Source organism: Setaria italica, chromosome II, assembly GCF_000263155.2.
Source record: "Setaria italica strain Yugu1 chromosome II, Setaria_italica_v2.0, whole genome shotgun sequence".
NCBI lineage: Eukaryota > Viridiplantae > Streptophyta > Magnoliopsida > Poales > Poaceae > Setaria > Setaria italica.
In genome coordinates, this window is record NC_028451.1 from 8,804,450 (window position 1) to 8,822,344 (window position 17,895).

Genomic DNA, 17,895 nt, shown 5'->3' on the forward strand with positions numbered 1-17,895 from the left:
TAAATAGCTCACACAATGCATAATTTTATTTTTTATTATTTTCAAGGCTACATGCAAGACATAAAGATCTTGAAAACAGTGTACACATAGTTTCATCCCCATAAAACTTCTCACCTCATAAATAGTGTGTCATATTATTAAAATTGCTTAGGTGGCAGCTCTTTATTGTCCATGAAAATTCTATTGAGCATAATATATGTTGTTAAAACAAAGGACATCACAGTTACATCAGTCATGTCAACCAAGCGTCTTTGTCATGCCTACCCTCGTCAGTCTTTGAAAGAGGCTTGGTGAACTTTATCATCGTACGTGACATCCATCAAATCAATGAGTAAGACAGTGACATAAGTTGGGAAAAAATATCAAACTTTTTGGCTATACAAGGGTCGGTCTCCATCGGAGAACCGTGACTTTGCGCAGCATCTAAATTATTAGTTCCGTGTAAACCGTTGATTACTCTCCCTCTGATTGAGGTCAAAATTAGCAGGGACGATCCGATCTCTGAACCAATCTCCCAACCGGTCAGATCGGTTTGGTCAAAGTACTCCAAATATAAATTGGACTTCACTATTGTATAGCTCTCATCGAGTAGATTCAAATTAATATATAGAACATCCGATTTGGAGTTCAGATGAGAGAGTTATGACCTCAGGAAGATCCGCCCTCGAGGAGACATGTCATACTGGTTCGCACACCGGTCAGACTGGTTTAGGTCTGTAGAGTCCGAGTAGGAGTTGCATTTGCACGAGATTTGTTAGGGTTTCGACTCCATTAGGAGCAAGACCTTCCCTTCCTATAAATATAAAGGGACACGGTCGATTGAGAGGTATAGAATCGATCAAAAACATTATCAATATACTATTTTGTCTTTTTATCTTTTCTCTTTGCCCTAGCTTTTCCAATGCCCATCTGTTGTTCTTCCTTCGTCTCTATGACGTCTGAGGATGTTCTAGGTGGCCTGCGATTCTAGAACAACCCAAGGTGCGCCTGCCCTGATGGGGTTCCTCCCGGGCGAGCGTTTGTTAGTTTCATCGCCGGGCTTCTCGGTTTCGACCGGTCTGACCGGCCGCCCACACCAGTCTGACCGGCCCGCACAGAGGAGCTGCAAGGAGCCCCTCTGCACGCCGCACATTCGAGTGTGTTGGCCTGATTTTAGTACCAACACATTTTTGACAACTCCGCGAGGAACGAGAATCTGGCTATCATGGCTATCCATCAAACTCCAGCAATATGATGGCACTAGAAGGATTATCTGAAGAACTACTCAAGGGCGTCAATGAGATAGTGTTGCCTCAATGTTATCAAGTAGCGGAACAAGGTGCCATCATGATGAAGATATCTATCTTCAACGAGTTGAGGAGGTACGATCTATGAAAGATTAGTAAGTCCACTAATTTTATAAGTGGTTTGCTTAGATTTGTGGATGAGTTAATTAATAAAAGAATAGTGTAGATCTGATTCCTAATAATCAAGAGTCGGTTACTAAAAAGCCAGCTACTATTATGCCTAATTCTTGCAAAAACTTGTTGATAAGTGATGTTGTTGGTTGAGAAACAAGTCGGCAATCTCAAGCCAAAGTTGTTGACCCAAAATCCCCTAGCAAGAGTACATACAATGTATCTAGTACTTCCACGCTCGGGGCAACAAAACAAAAGCAAAGGTGCCGGTTGTGCCGCAACTGGTCTGACCGGTTTGCAAACCGGTCTAACCGCTTCTTCTAGGGTCAAGCAAAATAAATCAAAATCAAAGATGGTCAAACCCAAGAAACTTAAGATTGTTGTTTGGAAAACCGTTGAATCCAAAGGCCGTCATAAGCATGAAAAGGAAAAGCTGAAGCTAAATAAGAAGCTTCCGGCTAAATCCTCAAAACAAAATGATATCAAAATGATATCAAAGGAAGAGTTCTTCATCACCAAGAGTAAAGAAGTATCAACGATCATCTCATTGGTCTTCATCATTTATTCCATATATCAAAGGAAGAGTTCTTCATCACCAAGAGCAAAGAAGCATCAACGTTCATATCATTAGTCTTCATCATTTATTCCATCGATGCATATGCAATGGAATGCGTATTCAAGTATATCTAATTATAATCCATGATTTTGGTATAATCCTTGGTCTTTGTTTTATAATTATCAATATTATGCTTATGATTCATCAAGGAGCCATAATTGGCCGCCATGGCCACACCAAGATTTCAGTTATTAGATATGTTGAGATGCTCAGAAGCTGAAATAGTAGTTTCATACATATTGTACTTGCTAGGATTTTGTTTCGGCTACATTGGCATCCATAAAGGGTTTTGAGACCGTCATATGGGCGATGTATTGTTTATCATCATCTTTAGATAATTTTGATCATTGAGAATGTTTTCTGGCACGCAAGCTTTGCCATAAAATAGGGGGGTTATGAGTTCGAGGTCAAAATTGGCAGATTTGGACGATCAGGTCTCTGAACCAGTCTCCCAACCGGTCAGACCGATTTGGTCAAAGTACTCCAAATGTAAATTGAACTTCATCATTGTGTAGCTCTCGTCAAGTAGATCAAAATTAAGATATAGAACGTCCGATTTAGAGTTCGGAGAGAGTTATGACCTCGGGAAGATCTGCCCCCAAGGAGACCGGTCAGACGGTTCGCATACCGGTCAGACCGGTTTGGGTCTATAGAGTCCGAGTAGAAGTTGTATTTTTGCATGAGATTTGTTAGGGTTTCGACTCCATTAGGGGCAAGACCTCCCCTCCCTGTAAATATAAAGGGCCACGGCCGATGGAGAGGTATCCAATTGATCAAAAATATCATCAATCTACTATTTTGCCCTTTTACCTTTTCTCTTTGCCCTAAATTTTCCAATCCCCGTCCGCTGTTCTTCCTTCATCTCTATGATATCTGGGGATGTTCTAGGTGGCCTGCCGACCCTAAAACAACCCAAGGTGCGCCTGCCTTGACGGGTTCCTCCCAAGCGAGCGTTCGTTGGTTTCATCACCGGGCTCGCCAGTGAAACCGGTTTGACCGGCCTCCCACACCGATCTGACTGGCCCGCGCAGAGGAGTTGCAAGGAGCCCCTCCGCGCGTTGCATGTTCGAGTGCGTTCGTGTGTTGGCCCGATTTTAACGTCAGCACCCTCCATGCATGTTAAAATGTTTATCGCTTTTAATTATTTTCTTATAACGTTTGACCATTCGTCTTATTCAAAAACTAATTACATATATACGAAAAGATAAATTATACTTGAAATATTTTTTGTAATAAAGGGAATCATAAACAGAATAAATGGTATTTACATTTTTTAACAAGATATGGTGAAATGTCGTGACAAAAATCAATAATGATACATATTCGATATGAGGAGGTATTATAGTTTATTGACATAAGACTCGATGACCTCTACCACCATATTCTTCCTCTTCCTTTTCCTTTCTTCTCTCTTGGTTTCCTTAGCTTGCATTAGCAACATCTTATCTCTCGGCAGCCTCGGTGATTTCTCTGGCGACTCGCGCACGGCATTGACGAATCCCACGTACGGCGTCACCGACGACGCATAAGGTGTCATTAGTTTACTTGTTTGGTTTAATTTCGCTCACGGCTGTCAAAAAGGCGCGCAGCACGCGCGCGGCGAGCCTGGCGTAAGTTCACATGCGAAGCCGTGTCCAGTGTCCACGGGGGGTGACGCGCGCACAGGCACAGTCTCTTTGCTATAATTTCACAGGCACAGTGCATACAGTTTTCTTTAGGAGGGTGCACTGCATACAGTATACTACAGGATTTATACTCCCCTCGTATAAGTGCCGCAGCCCCATGCTCCCAAAATTTACCAGCAATCACAACCGGAACCCAATCACTACCTCCACCAGCAAGCAACACAGGCTTGCAATATTTCACCACCCAGTGGCGGAGGACGGATAAAAACTGAGGTATGGCGGTGTGGATTGAGCTTCGAGCAATCAAACTTGCCATTTGTTGTGCAGGCCCGTTGCCTCCTTTGCTGCTAAGCTAGGCTCCACCATCCTACCTTCCTATACCATTAAAATGCTTCTCCAATAGCAGAACTAAAATGGAATAACCTGAGAATTAAGAGAGATGATGCATGGTCATCCGCCACTGTCATCACCGGAACAAAGGATAGAATATCGGTAAGTAGTAGGAACAGCGTTCAAATCGATCACTTCAAACCGATCACATTTTTTTTAGCCTAAACCGATCACATTTAGCAGCAGCGATCATCTCTTTTTTTTCACCTTCCTTCGATCTGGTGACTTGCTCCGGTGATCGTCGGCGACTGGGTGGGAGGGTCGGCCTCTTTCATCCTGCTCAACTCAGGGGTGGTCGTCGACCCCCAGTAGCTGCTCGTGGTGGTGCAGCTACTGCTGCCGCCGCCCCTGAGCTGCCAGTCAGTGACAACGTAGCTTGGCTTCGCCACCTCGTCTGCCACCTCAGCTTTTCCGGTAAGCATTGCCACGACCCTCGACATCGGCGGCCGCTGGTGCGGTGAGCCCTGCGTGCAGATGAGCGCGACATGGATGACCCTCAGAGCTTCCTCGGCGTCGAATTCCTTAAGCCTCGGATCCAGGATTCGGAGCGGCTGCTTCCCTTCATACAGCTCCCATGCCTGTAAATTAACATATAGGCACAGCATGATGCATTTATTAAGCAATAGCGCCTATGCAAGTAGGAATGGATTGGGGAATTTTCCTGGATGGAGAAGGTGGAAAAGGTTGTGGAACACCTTACCCACTCTAAAAGATAGATGCTGCTTTCCTTGAGGGAGCTGTCAGTGTTGGATCGACCAGAGACAGCCTCCAGGGCGACCACCCCGAACGCGAAAACGTCGACCTTTTCAGTCAGCTGGCCTCTCATTGCATATTCAGGAGCCAGATAGCCACTTGAACATGATCACGGAAGTTAGTGTTAGCATCGGTGTTGGAAGGTACAGACGTAAGCAGAGCAACGGTGAATGTTCTTACAATGTGCCAGCGATCCTCGTCGTGCTGACATGGGACTTGTTCTCCTCGTAGAGCTTGGCGAGTCCAAAGTCGGAGACCTTGGGGCTGAGATTGGTGTCAAGTAGGACATTGCTGGCTTTGATGTCCCTGTGCACGATCCGGATGCTGGACTCCTCATGAAGGTAAGTTAGGCCTCTTGCAATGCCTAAAATAATCTCAAAGCGTGTTGACCAATCTAGCTTCATGCTACTATCTCCTGTGAATGCAGAAATAAGACATTTGAAATTTCGATAATGGCAAAGTGCAGAGAAGGAAATTCTTGAGAGTTGATGAAGTAAGGGACTTTTGTTAGCAGGGATGAAATAGAGGCAATTTCGAATGTGCTAGGGATGCAGAAGTGTGCTCACCAAAGAGAGTTCGATCTAGGCTTCCATTTTCAAGGTACTCATAAACCAACAAATGCGTGTTACTGTCAATGCAGCATCCATGCAGTTTGACAAGATTCCTGTGTTGGACTGCAGAAATCGTTGCAACCTCTGCCACGAACTGTCTTTTCCCCTGATGAGATGACTGAGAAAGTTGTTTCACAGCTATCACTCTTCCATCAGTTAGCGTACCCTGCCAAACAAAGGCATTACTAAAGTTACATGTATATTTGACCAGAGCCAACAAGGTCGCCGTAAAGTTAGATGCAGCTAACATATATACCAATAAAATAAATACTAGTCACAATTTCGCAAGATCAGATTAAATGGGGAAACGTTCGCATGCCCTGCCAAAATGAAGGCATTAATAAAGTTGCATGTATATTTTGACGAGAGACCAACAAGGTCGCCAGAAAGTGTGCTACCTTATAGACTGGTCCATATCCACCTTCACCAAGAATGTTTTGAGGGTTGAAATTATCTGTAGCTAACTTGAGTTCAGCGTAGCTGAAGACATTAGGCTGTCCAATCATGTCGTACAGTTCTGCATTTTTTTTCGAGGACACATGCTTGAGAAAATATTTCATCTGAGAATTTTGATTATGAGTTATGTATGACATACAGTAGTAAGTATATTTGATACCTTGCCTCTGTTGTGCCAATCTTCTTCTCCTTTTTGTGAATAAACATATTCCAAATAAGGCTGCTAATCCTAAAACTGATGCACCAATCATTACTCCAACAATTGCACCAGCTTTGCTTTTCTTTTTCGGTACACCATTTCGCACAGTTGGAGTAAAATCTGGAAAAACTAAGGCCTAAGGATTTTGCTTATAACTGAGAACAAGCCAGTGTAATGTACTTCTTCTTTATGTTAACCTAACGGTTAGGCGAGGCTTACTTGGAGTAACGCTTAATGCTGAGATCATTGGCCCATAGTAACCTTGTGTAGGGATACAGCAAGTGCCCTTGCCAGCCCAGAAGAGATGGATCTCAAGGAAGTTTTTCGACACAGTTGCTGTGTAACTCTTGCTAACTGCAGTAAAAGATTTTCCACCAGCCGTCTTCCTTATATTGAAGTTCTTTTCTCTAAGGGAACCCTATGCAAATGAAAATATTAGTACTTCCAGACAAAGAGTTAAACTGTTTATTAAAGTAAATCATGAATGCTTTTAATTTCTACGTACTTGGACATATATGTCAAAGACTCTCCTTCCTAGGCTTTGCCAAGTCTGTGTGTCGGGATAAGCAGTTTCTGCAAATTGTAGCACAACAGTGTAATTTCCATTCTCAAGTCCAAGGCCGTAGTATCTCAGCGACGATGCTGACATCCTTGCAGTTTGGAACAGTTCTGTATCCTCTGCATTCTGAAACTGCTGGTTGGAGCTATATATTATGTTACTTCCATTTGGGGCCTGGTTGAACTTTCCTACATTGCTGACACCCCATCTTGTTTGACCGGTGACGTAATATGATGCAGCCCCAAGGTCTGTAAAATCTACATCGTAGAAGGTATTATCTGACCCTGTCATAGAACTATTGCTGCCGCAGTCAACCGCAAAGGAGTAATCTGCAGTTAAAATGCGCATAATCACTATAACCATTTACTGAAATCCCTTGCGTCCTGTTACTTCTACGGAAGATGAAGAGGGAAAAACATACACTCTGGAAAACCAAGGAAACAAGGAGTGTCTTGCTGGAGGCAGTTTAGTCCTGCAGGTAGAATACTGTGCAAATAATTGTTCAAGTTGTTAGAAAGATTTAGTTAAAACTTTAGCTCTTGCAGAAGTCCAACAGATTCTTACCTGTTGTTGGTACTACCAAGAACAAAGTTGTTTGCCACCAAATTCCTTGCACAGAAAAAATAACGAGTATATCCAATTCTTTTTCCTAGCTATAAGACACAAATTTCAGAAATGTTTGACTTACAGACGCAAATTGCTCTCAGTAGCCCAAGAAGGAAAGCTTCCGGTGAGCTGGTTGTATGAAAAATCTCTGCAAATTAAATAAAGTAACTTACATATGAAATAATGAATATGCCATTGGTATAGGTAAATAATTTGTGCTATGTAAGATTACTGCTACGCTGAATTAATTGGTTGACATACAAATTTTTTAATGAAGGGCTTTTCACATCAGGCAGGCTTCCTGTAAGGCTATTGTTCCCAAGAAACCTGAAATGGGTACAGGACAAGATGGTGAAACATGGACACCGGCTTAGGTGGTGTTTGTATAGTGGAAATAACCGATTATGAATTCCTTACAGGAATTCAAGTTTGTCGAGCGTAAGAATTGATGGAGGAACTTGGCCTGTGATATTATTAAAGCTCAAGTCCCTGTGCCGTAGGACAGCAATGTTACTTGAGCAGACACTTCAAATTAAAATTTCAGGAAAAAAACCAATAACATCATAAACTGGTGTGATAACCCATAATTAAAAACTTACAGCAATATTAAATTTGCAAGCTTAGAAATATTAACTTCTCCAAGATTACCAGATACCTTGCAGTTCCTCAGTATGCTGTAAGAAAGATACTCAATCTCAGTAACATATAAAACTGCAATGTCTACAGTTAAAGGTGTCACGCACAGGGTACTCAAAGATGACAGATTACTGATGAAGGCCAACGAAGAGCTTCCGCTTAGAATATCACCGACCGCTCTGTTCATTGTATTTAAACATCAGTTGTCTTGGCAAGCTTGACCTTCTAAGTTCTAATAACCACAGGAACAATGTTGCCAAAGTACAAAATACTTACAGGTTTGTCAACCTGGTTAGATTAGACAAACTTGCTGGAATCGGGCCCTCAAAAGAGTTTCCTTGGAATGCCCTACAGGTTAGAGCTTTCAGAAAAAAAGGTAATAACATACCAAATACATTTGAGTATAGGAAAAAGAAAGCTTTATATATCCAGATGTTATGTGGACCAGTTTGATGACATGGTTACGTGTCCTAATTCAAATGGGAAGAACTGGACACTTTCCAGCTGTCTCCCGAATAGGACACAATATATGATGTGTTAACAACTTTTAACAAATATAATCTTACATATCTTCCAAATTTGTCAAACTCCCCAAATAATCAGGCATTTTCCCTGTGAAGTCATTATCCGATGCCCGCCTGCAAGCACAACAAAGTATTTAACATTGAGCATATGGAAGCACAATGAACATAAAAGCTATGGTTCTATTATTGACCATACAGAATCCTCAGCTTCTTAAGCTTTGAGAATGTCGAAGGGAAGGGACCACTTAAGCCACTGCTATCAGTGTACCTGTTAGGGAAACATTGCAGCAAAAATCATGTTCAACAACAGAGATCTTGCCTGTTCAAATATTTAGTTCTTTCAGAAGTAGTGTTGGGCAATTATAAAGGGCCTTACAATTGCTCAAGTTTGGACAGGTTGCCAAGTTCTTCAGGAAGTCCACCACTAAAATTGTCCAAACTGATGCCTCTGAAACGAAAGGAAATGCTCTCCTTTTGGATTTCATTCTAACATATATGGAACACCATTTGGAAATGAAAATACACTGCTGTGCTTAATATATAAGTTACGCTATGCATTTAGTTTGTGCCATATGATTATATTACTTCAGGCTATCATGAATCTACAGTTGAAAGTTGAGCATCTATGCAAGAAGGATATCTTACAGCAAGTTGAGATTCGTGAGATTCCCAAGTTCCTTTGGAAGTGGTCCAGAGAATGGATTGAATCCCAGGCTCCTGTAGTTTTGGTATGAAAAAATGAAAGATGGTTCAGACAACACTAATAGGTGGAGATTACAAGAATCTTGAACTTGAAGTATAACCCCTACAAGTGTTGCATTCCAGAAAATTGGCCAATGAATGATGGAATTGGACCTGTCAAGTAATTTTGATCCAGGTTCCTGAAACAACACCAGAAACATCTAGCGCATTAACAGCAAAGAATTTGACACATGGAGTTAGTTGTTCATCACTGGGGTAGAAGATAAGAGTTACATAGCATACAGGTAAGTTAGGTAGGTGAGGTTCTGCAGTTCTGAAGGTATCTGACCGACAACGTTCAATGCGTATACCCTCCTGTACGAATAAACAAGAAGTCGGAAAAATTAGTTCGCTTGGTACTAGTACAAAAGGATAATACAGTGTCAGTTCATAAGAACTGGTTTGCGTAAAATTTTCGTTCCCGACTGTACAGTTGGTTGGTAACCTCCAAGGCTCCAACCTTCACAAATAATTTTCCAAGGCTCCAGTGCCCAATGAACCAAGGTACTACTGCAGTCTTTTCCGCAAAAAAGAAAAACAATTTTGCCCCTTCGTTTCAGTTCTTTCCTTTCATTTCCTTCCTACTGAGTAATTGTCTAAGGTTCAAGGATGAACTGCGACTACATGTTTGCGAAGAGGTTCGCAGCACACAAAATCTTAAGAGGGGATTTGATTTTTTTTAAATATAACGCAGAGAGCCAAGGCTCCCCCTAGCCTCCTGGTGTATTCATCCCTGAACGGGCCTGTGTTCCTGCCAGCTTCCATGGACAAATCTGCAGAACTTAAGCAAAAAAGCAAAGGATTTTCATGACGGCATGGCCTCTTGGCGTCGAGCACCTAGTGTGCAGCCGAACCATTACCAAGACAGAGGGCATACGTACAGCTTGGTGATGTGGCAGACGGTGTTGTTGTCGAAGGAGCAGAGGCACGTGATGCCCGGGTTGAACTTGTAGTTGCCGTCGAGCTCGGTGCCGTCGACGGCGGCACCGCTACAGGGCTCGCCGCTGATGTTCCACGCCGCCGGCGACCGCGTCGCCTTCTTGCCCCATCTCCCCAGGATGGTGTTCAGCGCCGCCACTGCGCGCCCGCGTTAACATGCAAGTAAATTAATAACCATATATAGTAAAATAAAGGATGCAGCGCATGGTAGTTTCGAACCTTCGATTGGATCAGTGCTTGCTGCTTGCTGAGCCTGAACAAGAGATGCTTCGAAGCATGAGCACACGAGCACCAGACACACAAGCACACGGCTACTGCAGCTGTAGCGACGCCTCATCTCTCCCCACGATGCCGAGGCTGCTACTTTCTCTCTCACCGGAGAAACGATGTCCGGGCTGCTAGCTTTTAAGTACACATCTTATTGATGGGTGCAATAGGACGTTTTAAAAAGTTTTAGAAATAGAAAAGGTTCATTTTACTCTAAAATAATCTGGTTACGGCAAAAGTTAGTTGTGGCTGTGGGAGACCACCTTATAGTTAAAATATCATCCTTAGTGCGGGTGCTCATCATACTTTTGAAATATTTAATTTCTTATCATCTTCATCTTTGCAAATGCTCCTACTTTTTTTACCATGGAAGAGTGAAAGATCCCCATATTTTTCAACTTATTATTTCTCTAATAACAATAAGCAACGTGCATGTCGACACAGATAAACGCTTGTAGCACTCAGAGATTAGTTGACACGCACACAAGTTGGTCTTTTCGGCCATGACCGGAATTATTGTTTGCCCAAAATTTTAATATGGTGATCGAAAGATACACTATTTGATCTAAAATTTGGATGAAAAATTCACGAATTTTGGTGCGGCTAACCGAGAAAAAAAATCAGAAAATGAAATCTCAATACCTGAAAGTGCATACATGTGAGCGCATGTCTGTGCTATGTGTTTTTGAAAACAATAATCTTTGGCAGAGGAGAGTTTAGTAATTCTTTTCTTTTCAATCTCGCATTAGGTCAAGCTCTGAGGATGAATGCTGCTATTATGGCATTATTAGCACTTGCTGTTGCAGTTTGGATAGGCTTCATCATCTTTTGGGTGAAGCTGGTTTTCTTTGGAGGAGGTAAGCCGGCTGGCCAGTATCATCGTACGTGCACATCCACATCCACATCCACATCCATCCATCAAATCAGCGTGAGTAAAGAGGGTGATCGACATATGTTGGGAAGAAACAAGTTGGGAAGAAACAGAGGAGAGGGGTGTTTGGTTCTTTATTTCCTTGTCACATCGAATGTTTAGATATTAATTAGGAGTATTAAACATAGACTAATTGCAGAACCAATTGTACAGATGGAGGCTAATTTGCGAGACGAATCTATTAAGCCTAATTAGTCCGTGATTTGACAATGTGATGCTATAGTAAACATGAATAAATTCATCTCGCAAATTAACCTCCATCTGTGTAATTAGTTTTATAATTAACTCATATTTAATGCTCCTAATTAGTCTTCGAAGATTCGATGTGACATGACCTAGACTTTAGCTCAAGGATCCAAACACCCCCTGTATATCAAACTTTTTACTGGTTATTACACAATGGTCGATGATGTCTCGATCCAGGAACGTGACCTTGTTCGCGCGATATTTCGTTGCAGTTTGCTTCCCTACGAACCTTAGTTTTTACGGACGTCGTGGAATATGTGTGGCTCGAAGCTAGCCGATGGCGACCTTTGACCAGCCCGTCCCCTTTGCAACTGCTAGAGAATAGTGCTAGTATACCAAGCTTTGGCAGTGCATGAGAAGCACGTCAGATCGAGTCCCCGCAACCCGTACTGCATGCACTGCAAGTTGCCTGAATTGAGACATTGCTACGTAGTGACCTGCATGCGGACATGTGGACGACGACTTGACCCAAAGGGGCGGAGGAGTGTTAATAGTTAGATCAGGTGCGTGCATCTGTCCTACTCTTTTATAGGTAATGGATGAGTCTTAGGACTTCAACCTTCAACCTTCCGCACCAGCTTTTGTCACCCTCATCGTGTGCAGGAGGATTGTGGGCCGGCCCAACTGGGGACGGACGGGCTCAGTAGTGCTGCACACGACAGGAATTCGGGCCCAAACTTTTGTGTGCCGAGAGAGAGAACGGATCTTTGGGCCGGCCCAAGCTTTTAAGCAGGCACGAATTCTTTTGCAGGCTCCGTTTCGAGTCTCGTTCGACTCCCGACGAGATACGCAGCTACGCTTTCCTCCGAAAGCGAGAAGAAACCGTGCGCCTCACCTCTCACGACGCCTCCTCCCTCCCTCTCCTGCCCCGCGGGCCCCACTTCCCAGCGACACGTCCCCCCGACCGCAGCACGAGCAGCAGGAGCAGTACAGTAACCGCCCGGCGCCCTCCGCTTTCGTCGCGGCCACGGTAGCCGGGGTGGACTCGTAGCCCCCAAGTTTGCCGCAGCCACGCCCCAGCTGGCCGGGTCCCACCCGCACACGCCCCGGCCCCTCCCACCATATAACCGCCGCACCCCCGCGCTCCCAAAACCCCACCACCACCACGCCTCGCCTCGCCTCGCCTCGCAACCGAAACGCAATCGCCGCCGCCGCACCGCAACCCGCCGTTTCGAGATGAAGTTCGTCGCCGCGTACCTGCTGGCGTGCCTGGGCGCCGAGTCCGCCGCCGAGGGAGGCGCCGCCCCGGCGGCCCCAGCGCTCCCGAGCAAGGAGGACGTGCGCCGCATCCTGGGCTCGGTGGGCGCCGAGGTGGAGGAGGACCGGCTGGACCTGCTGTTTGCGCAGCTGGAGGGCAAGGACGTCGCCGAACTCATCGCCGCGGGGAGGGAGCAGCTCGCCTACGCGCCGTCCGGGGCCGCCGCCGTCGCCGTCGGGGGTGCGCCGGCCGCCGCCGCCGCCGCCGCCGCCGCCGCCGCCGCCGCCGCCGCCGCCGCCGCCGCCGAGGCCAAGGAGGAGAAGGAGGAGATGAAGGAGGAGGAGGAGGAGGAGGAGGAGAACATCTTCAGCCTCTTCGACGACTGATCGCCCGGACGCGCGCGGCCTCTCCTCCCGACGAGATGATGAGTTGAGATGATCCCTGTGCTGCGTTACCTCCTGTTGTTAGCTCTAGTTGGTTGCTGGTAGTAGTAGTAGCAGTAGTAGTCTTCTGAGTTTGATAGATCTATGGTCGCTTGTTGTCTAGCTTTTGGGTGGCCAGATTAGTCTTGTTGATCGGAGATCTGAGTCTGTTCTAATCGAGTACAAGCAGCGTGTTCCAATCTTATTAGCGGAAGATACTATCCCGCATTGCAATCCCAACTGTTTTGGTCTTTCCAGTGTCATGGACATTCAACGTTGGCGATCCTGCATTGTGATTCTGGTGTTACGTAGGTAGGACGCAGATGGCGATCGATCGGATCCAACTGCGGTTGCCATAGATTTTCCCTTCTGAACGACTGGACCAGGAAGCCTGATGCTCCTGCCAATGTGGCTTCGTCTCAAAAAGAAAATGAAAATAAATAAATAAAAAGGCAAGAAACAACCCGAGTGGTGAAAACAGAGCACAACAGAGTCGCCTACAACCAGGATGCAAGTGGTGTAAACAGGGTAAGTCACGGATTCAGATTTTAGTCGGTTTCATGCATGTCGCAAATATACTTCTAGAATGTAGTTACAGTGGTGAAACTATGGTGCTGGTCTGCGTTTGATCTGTACTCCCTTCTTGTCTGGAGATGGACCCTGTCTGTTCTAATCGAGTTGGAGCAATGTGTGGTTCAATCTTATTAGCGGTGATAATATGCTATTATGCTGCATTGCAATCCCAGCTGTTTGGACATTCGAGTAAAAACAATCGGAGTGGTGAAACAGAAGAAAACAGAGTCACCTAGTAAAAACAATCGTTTTACAGAGGAAAACAGAGCCACCAAAACCTCAAGCTTGCTTTCTTGCTCTCTGACGCTGCGTGCATGGTATCACGCTGGAATTGGTCCCGATGCTAACGGACAGTTAGCGAAAATCTGAAGTTAGACTTCAACTAAAATTTCAGTATTGATGTTTCAGCTCCATGTTTCGGGTGAGACTCAGTGAATTTACTATTTCCTGCAAATATCGGCTTCAGATTTTAGGCAGTTTCATGCATGTCACAACTCACAAATATACTTCTAAAATATAGCAAGTAATATTGTTGCTCCTGCAAGTTTCAGATTCAGATTCAGGCAGCTTGGCACGTCTCAAATGAAACACGAATTGAAAACAAAAGTTTCAGTGGTGTGGTTTAGATAGCTTTTGGCAGAGGCTCCAAATGCGATGAGCGTTTTATTTCAAAACCCAAACACGACGTTCTAGGAAACATAAGAGCTGCATTCAAAACAATTTCTTTCAGGTTTTGTGACAAAATTAGCCACATTATACTAAGCAACAAAATTCAGTAAAAGACGTCACAGACTATACAGGGTAAATCACTTACCTGGCATGGGCTTCCGATTCTTTGCTGCAGGCCCACATAACTTCAAAAACTTCCTTTCCATGAGAGCTAAATTATTGGGTTGACGTCACGGACTATACAGGAGTACACACCACACACACAGTCCTGACATGGGCTTCCGATTCTCTGCTGCAGGCCCACATAACTTCAAAAGCTTCCTTTGCACCAGCCCATGAGATCTAAATTGTTGTTTGATGCGGCCCACGGACTTAATTCCCAATAGTTTTCTGCAGAAACCACACATGTACGTTGTTGGGCTGCCTCTCGTCTAGTGGGCCCAATTCACTAAAATACATTTTTGCTCCGAGGATGGTATAACGTGCATTCCTAGTCAAATCACATTGCTATCCTTATCAAATAATAAAGATCAAATTGCTATAAATAAAGTGATCAACTACCGGTGAATAGTGGTTGATCCCCACAACATAACAGCTTTTTATTATTACAAATAAAAAATTAGAAAAGGAATCGTAGGACCTCACCTTCACCAACACAGCAGATAGGCAAGGAAGCAGAGTTTCCATTCCAGGGTTCGGGTGGGAAGCACAGTCCCAGACCTAGAACCCATGGTGGAAGAAAAGCCAGGAGAGGAGGTACGTGCGGCTGGATGGGGTGATGCTGCGAGCAGCGGAACCACGAGCAGAGGCACTGTAGCTGCTGTCTTTTTTTTAGCCCTTTTTCGAAATTTTTTCACAAATAGACTCCTGGCAGAACTAATTCCAAAAATGAATCCTTAGCTTGGCGCCAAGATGGCTAGCGCCAAGACGTTGTAGCTTGACGCCAGTCTCCATGACGCCAAGATCCCCACCATGACGTGGCCACGTGATGTGGCATGGATTACGTGGCGAGTGGGCGGATGGGTGTCTGGTGCCAAGATCGGTGGCGCCAAGCCTTGGCGCCAGCCTCCATGGTGCCAAGGCTTGGCGCCACCGATCTTGGCGCCAAGCCTTTTACCACAGCACCGCCCGTCCTTCCTGTTACACGTCTGTTTCTTTTGCCATCTTCTTTCAAACCCGCGCCGCCGCCGTAGCAGAGGCACCGTAGCTGCACACAGACGGCAGCACACGCGGTCAAGCGGAAAAAAAGTAGAGGAAGTAGATCCCATTCCTAGTAGCTCAACTTGTCCCATGGAAAATGCGGTCAACTCTATTTGTTCAATTGTGCTGTTCCGCAATATTTATGCATTTTCAGCCATTGTAAAATCGTGTATCTCCTGAAATTACAAGACGTACTTTTTGTTTAGCTAGGAAAAGGCTTTGGACTCAAAAAAAAATAAAATAAAAATTCTATTACTACTTTACTTGGGTGACACAGAAGTAGAAAATGTTTTTGAATCTCAACCAAGCAACGTAAACTTTGTGATGCAAAAACTATTAACTGTTTGTCAAAAACTTGGTCTAAAAAAACGAAATGTACACTACAATTCCAAACGGAAGTGGAAGGTCTTGCAAAAGAAAAGAAAAACAATATTGCATTTCAGCATATCCACTTGCGCTTTCGAGCAGGCACAACCGCACAAGCATGTCTCTCTGGGACTGGTGACGCGACGCAACTAACGCGGTGATCGCCGCCGCGTCGCCTCCGCGTGCGGATCGCGGGACGTTACTATCCACACGCGGTGCTTTGTATGACGACGCTCTACTCTTGGCCATGTGCCATGACGAGTAAAGACTGACGAGATGTCAGGTCCTTGTTCAAAATACTGACAGAGCATTAAATGACAGCCGCGTGCGTATAAACATTAAAACATGTAGTGGAGTCGTAGTATCTTAACCTAGCGTATGCTCGGCAGAAATTTGATCTTTGTGCTAACACGCTTCTAGGACTTGATAATGGTGCATATGCACATGGCTTAGCTAAATGCTTTAATACTTGAATGATTAGCTCCTTAATGGTTGTACTATTTTTTTTAAAAAAAACTTCTGCTGGGTTAATGACAATTGTCCAGGATCAGTCAGGAAAATTTAATCAAATGTAAAATAAAATTACTAAGTGGCGCACCTCATGTGGAATTTTCTAGTCTTTTTTTCTCTCTATACATTTGTGGAACTGACTTTCGCTGCGTCCCTTTTATCCCGGTTTAAAGTTGACCCGGGATAAAAGGGGGTACGCCACGGTAGGCAAAAATGGAGGGGAGATTTACTCCCGGTTGGTATCTGCAACCGGGATTAAATTCGTTAATTCTCTTTCTCGATGGGACGGGGAAGGGATATAACTCAGCGGTAGAGTGTCACCTTGACGTGGTGGAAGTCATCAGTTCGAGCCTGATTATCCCTAAACCTAATGTGAGCTATTTTGACTTACTCCCCCACCACGATCGAACGGGAATGGATAAGAGGCTTGTGGGATTGACGTGATAGGGTAGGGTTGGCTATACTGCTGGTGGCGAACTCCAGGCTAATAATCTGAAGCGCATGGATACAAGTTATCCTTGGAAGGAAAGACAATTCCGAATCCGCTTTGTCTACGAATAAGGAAGCTATAAGTAATGCAACTATGAATCTCATGGAGAGTTCGATCCTGGCTCAGGATGAACGCTGGCGGCATGCTTAACACATGCAAGTCGAACGGGAAGTGGTGTTTCCAGTGGCGAACGGGTGAGTAACGCGTAAGAACCTGCCCTTGGGAGGGGAACAACAACTGGAAACGGTTGCTAATACCCCGTAGGCTGAGGAGCAAAAGGAGAAATCCGCCCAAGGAGGGGCTCGCGTCTGATTAGCTAGTTGGTGAGGCAATAGCTTACCAAGGCCATCATCATTATCTGGTCCGAGAGGATGATCAGCCACACTGGGACTGAGACACTGCCCACACTCCTACTGGAGGCAGCAGTGGGGAATTTTCCGCAATGGGCGAAAGCCTGACGGAGCAATGCCGCGTGGAGGTGGAAGGCCTACGGGTCGTCAACTTCTTTTCTCGGAGAAGAAACAATGACGGTATCTGAGGAATAAGCATCGGCTAACTCTGTGCCAGCAGCCGCGGTAAGACAGAGGATGCAAGCGTTATCCGGAATGATTGGGCGTAAAGCGTCTGTAGGTGGCTTTTCAAGTCCGCCGTCAAATCCCAGGGCTCAACCCTGGACAGGCGGTGGAAACTACCAAGCTGGAGTACGGTAGGGGCAGAGGGAATTTCCGGTGGAGCGGTGAAATGCATTGAGATCGGAAAGAACACCAACGGCGAAAGCACTCTGCTGGGCCGACACTGACACTGAGAGACGAAAGCTAGGGGAGCAAATGGGATTAGAGACCCCAGTAGTCCTAGCCGTAAACGATGGATACTAGGTGCTGTGCGACTCGACCCGTGCAGTGCTGTAGCTAACGCGTTAAGTATCCCTGCCTGGGGAGTACGTTCGCAAGAATGAAACTCACAGGAATTGA

General features: G+C 45.1%; 2 protein-coding genes across 4 annotated transcripts; one reads left to right on the forward strand and one right to left on the reverse strand.

Annotated features, from left to right (window-relative positions):
- Positions 1-3,932: 3,932 nt before the first annotated feature.
- LOC101768194 (probable LRR receptor-like serine/threonine-protein kinase At1g56130) lies at positions 3,933-10,438 on the reverse strand. Of its 3 annotated transcripts, none has more exons than XM_004955847.2 (24): positions 10,272-10,438; positions 9,995-10,190; positions 9,357-9,428; positions 9,182-9,253; positions 9,018-9,089; positions 8,749-8,820; positions 8,569-8,640; positions 8,415-8,486; positions 8,125-8,196; positions 7,956-8,027; positions 7,812-7,886; positions 7,630-7,725; positions 7,474-7,539; positions 7,295-7,360; positions 7,171-7,215; positions 7,028-7,092; positions 6,553-6,935; positions 6,267-6,465; positions 6,009-6,167; positions 5,791-5,909; positions 5,348-5,558; positions 4,962-5,196; positions 4,729-4,879; positions 3,933-4,606 (listed from the first exon to the last, which is right to left on the reverse strand). In XM_004955847.2, exons 1-24 carry the CDS (start codon positions 10,387-10,389, stop codon positions 4,232-4,234), a joined length of 3,135 nt encoding a protein of 1,044 aa, XP_004955904.1. In that variant the 5' UTR covers positions 10,390-10,438; the 3' UTR covers positions 3,933-4,231. The 3 variants fall into 3 exon arrangements, with proteins under 3 accessions (XP_004955904.1, XP_004955905.1, XP_022680291.1); XM_004955848.2 differs by having other exon boundaries at positions 7,630-7,701; positions 10,272-10,437; XM_022824556.1 differs by lacking the exon at positions 7,630-7,725.
- A 2,159-nt stretch (positions 10,439-12,597) lies between these two features.
- On the forward strand, positions 12,598-13,379 carry LOC101756436 (60S acidic ribosomal protein P2A-like). Its single transcript, XM_012844199.2, has one exon. The coding sequence runs from the start codon at positions 12,673-12,675 to the stop codon at positions 13,078-13,080; it is 408 nt and encodes a 135-aa protein (XP_012699653.1). The 5' UTR covers positions 12,598-12,672; the 3' UTR covers positions 13,081-13,379.
- The last annotated feature ends 4,516 nt before the right edge of the window (positions 13,380-17,895 follow it).

Coding starts and splice junctions, on each gene's coding strand:
- LOC101756436 (XM_012844199.2), top strand. CDS start 12,673: ATGAAGTTCGTCGCCGCGTACCTGCTGGCGTGCCTGGGCGCCGAGTCC.
- LOC101768194 (XM_004955847.2), bottom strand. CDS start 10,389: ATGAGGCGTCGCTACAGCTGCAGTAGCCGTGTGCTTGTGTGTCTGGTG. Junction 7,093..7,170: donor CTTGGTAGTACCAACAACAG/GTAAGAATCTGT, acceptor TTATTTGCACAG/TATTCTACCTGCAGGACTAA. Junction 4,880..4,961: donor ACGAGGATCGCTGGCACATT/GTAAGAACATTC, acceptor ATCATGTTCAAG/TGGCTATCTGGCTCCTGAAT.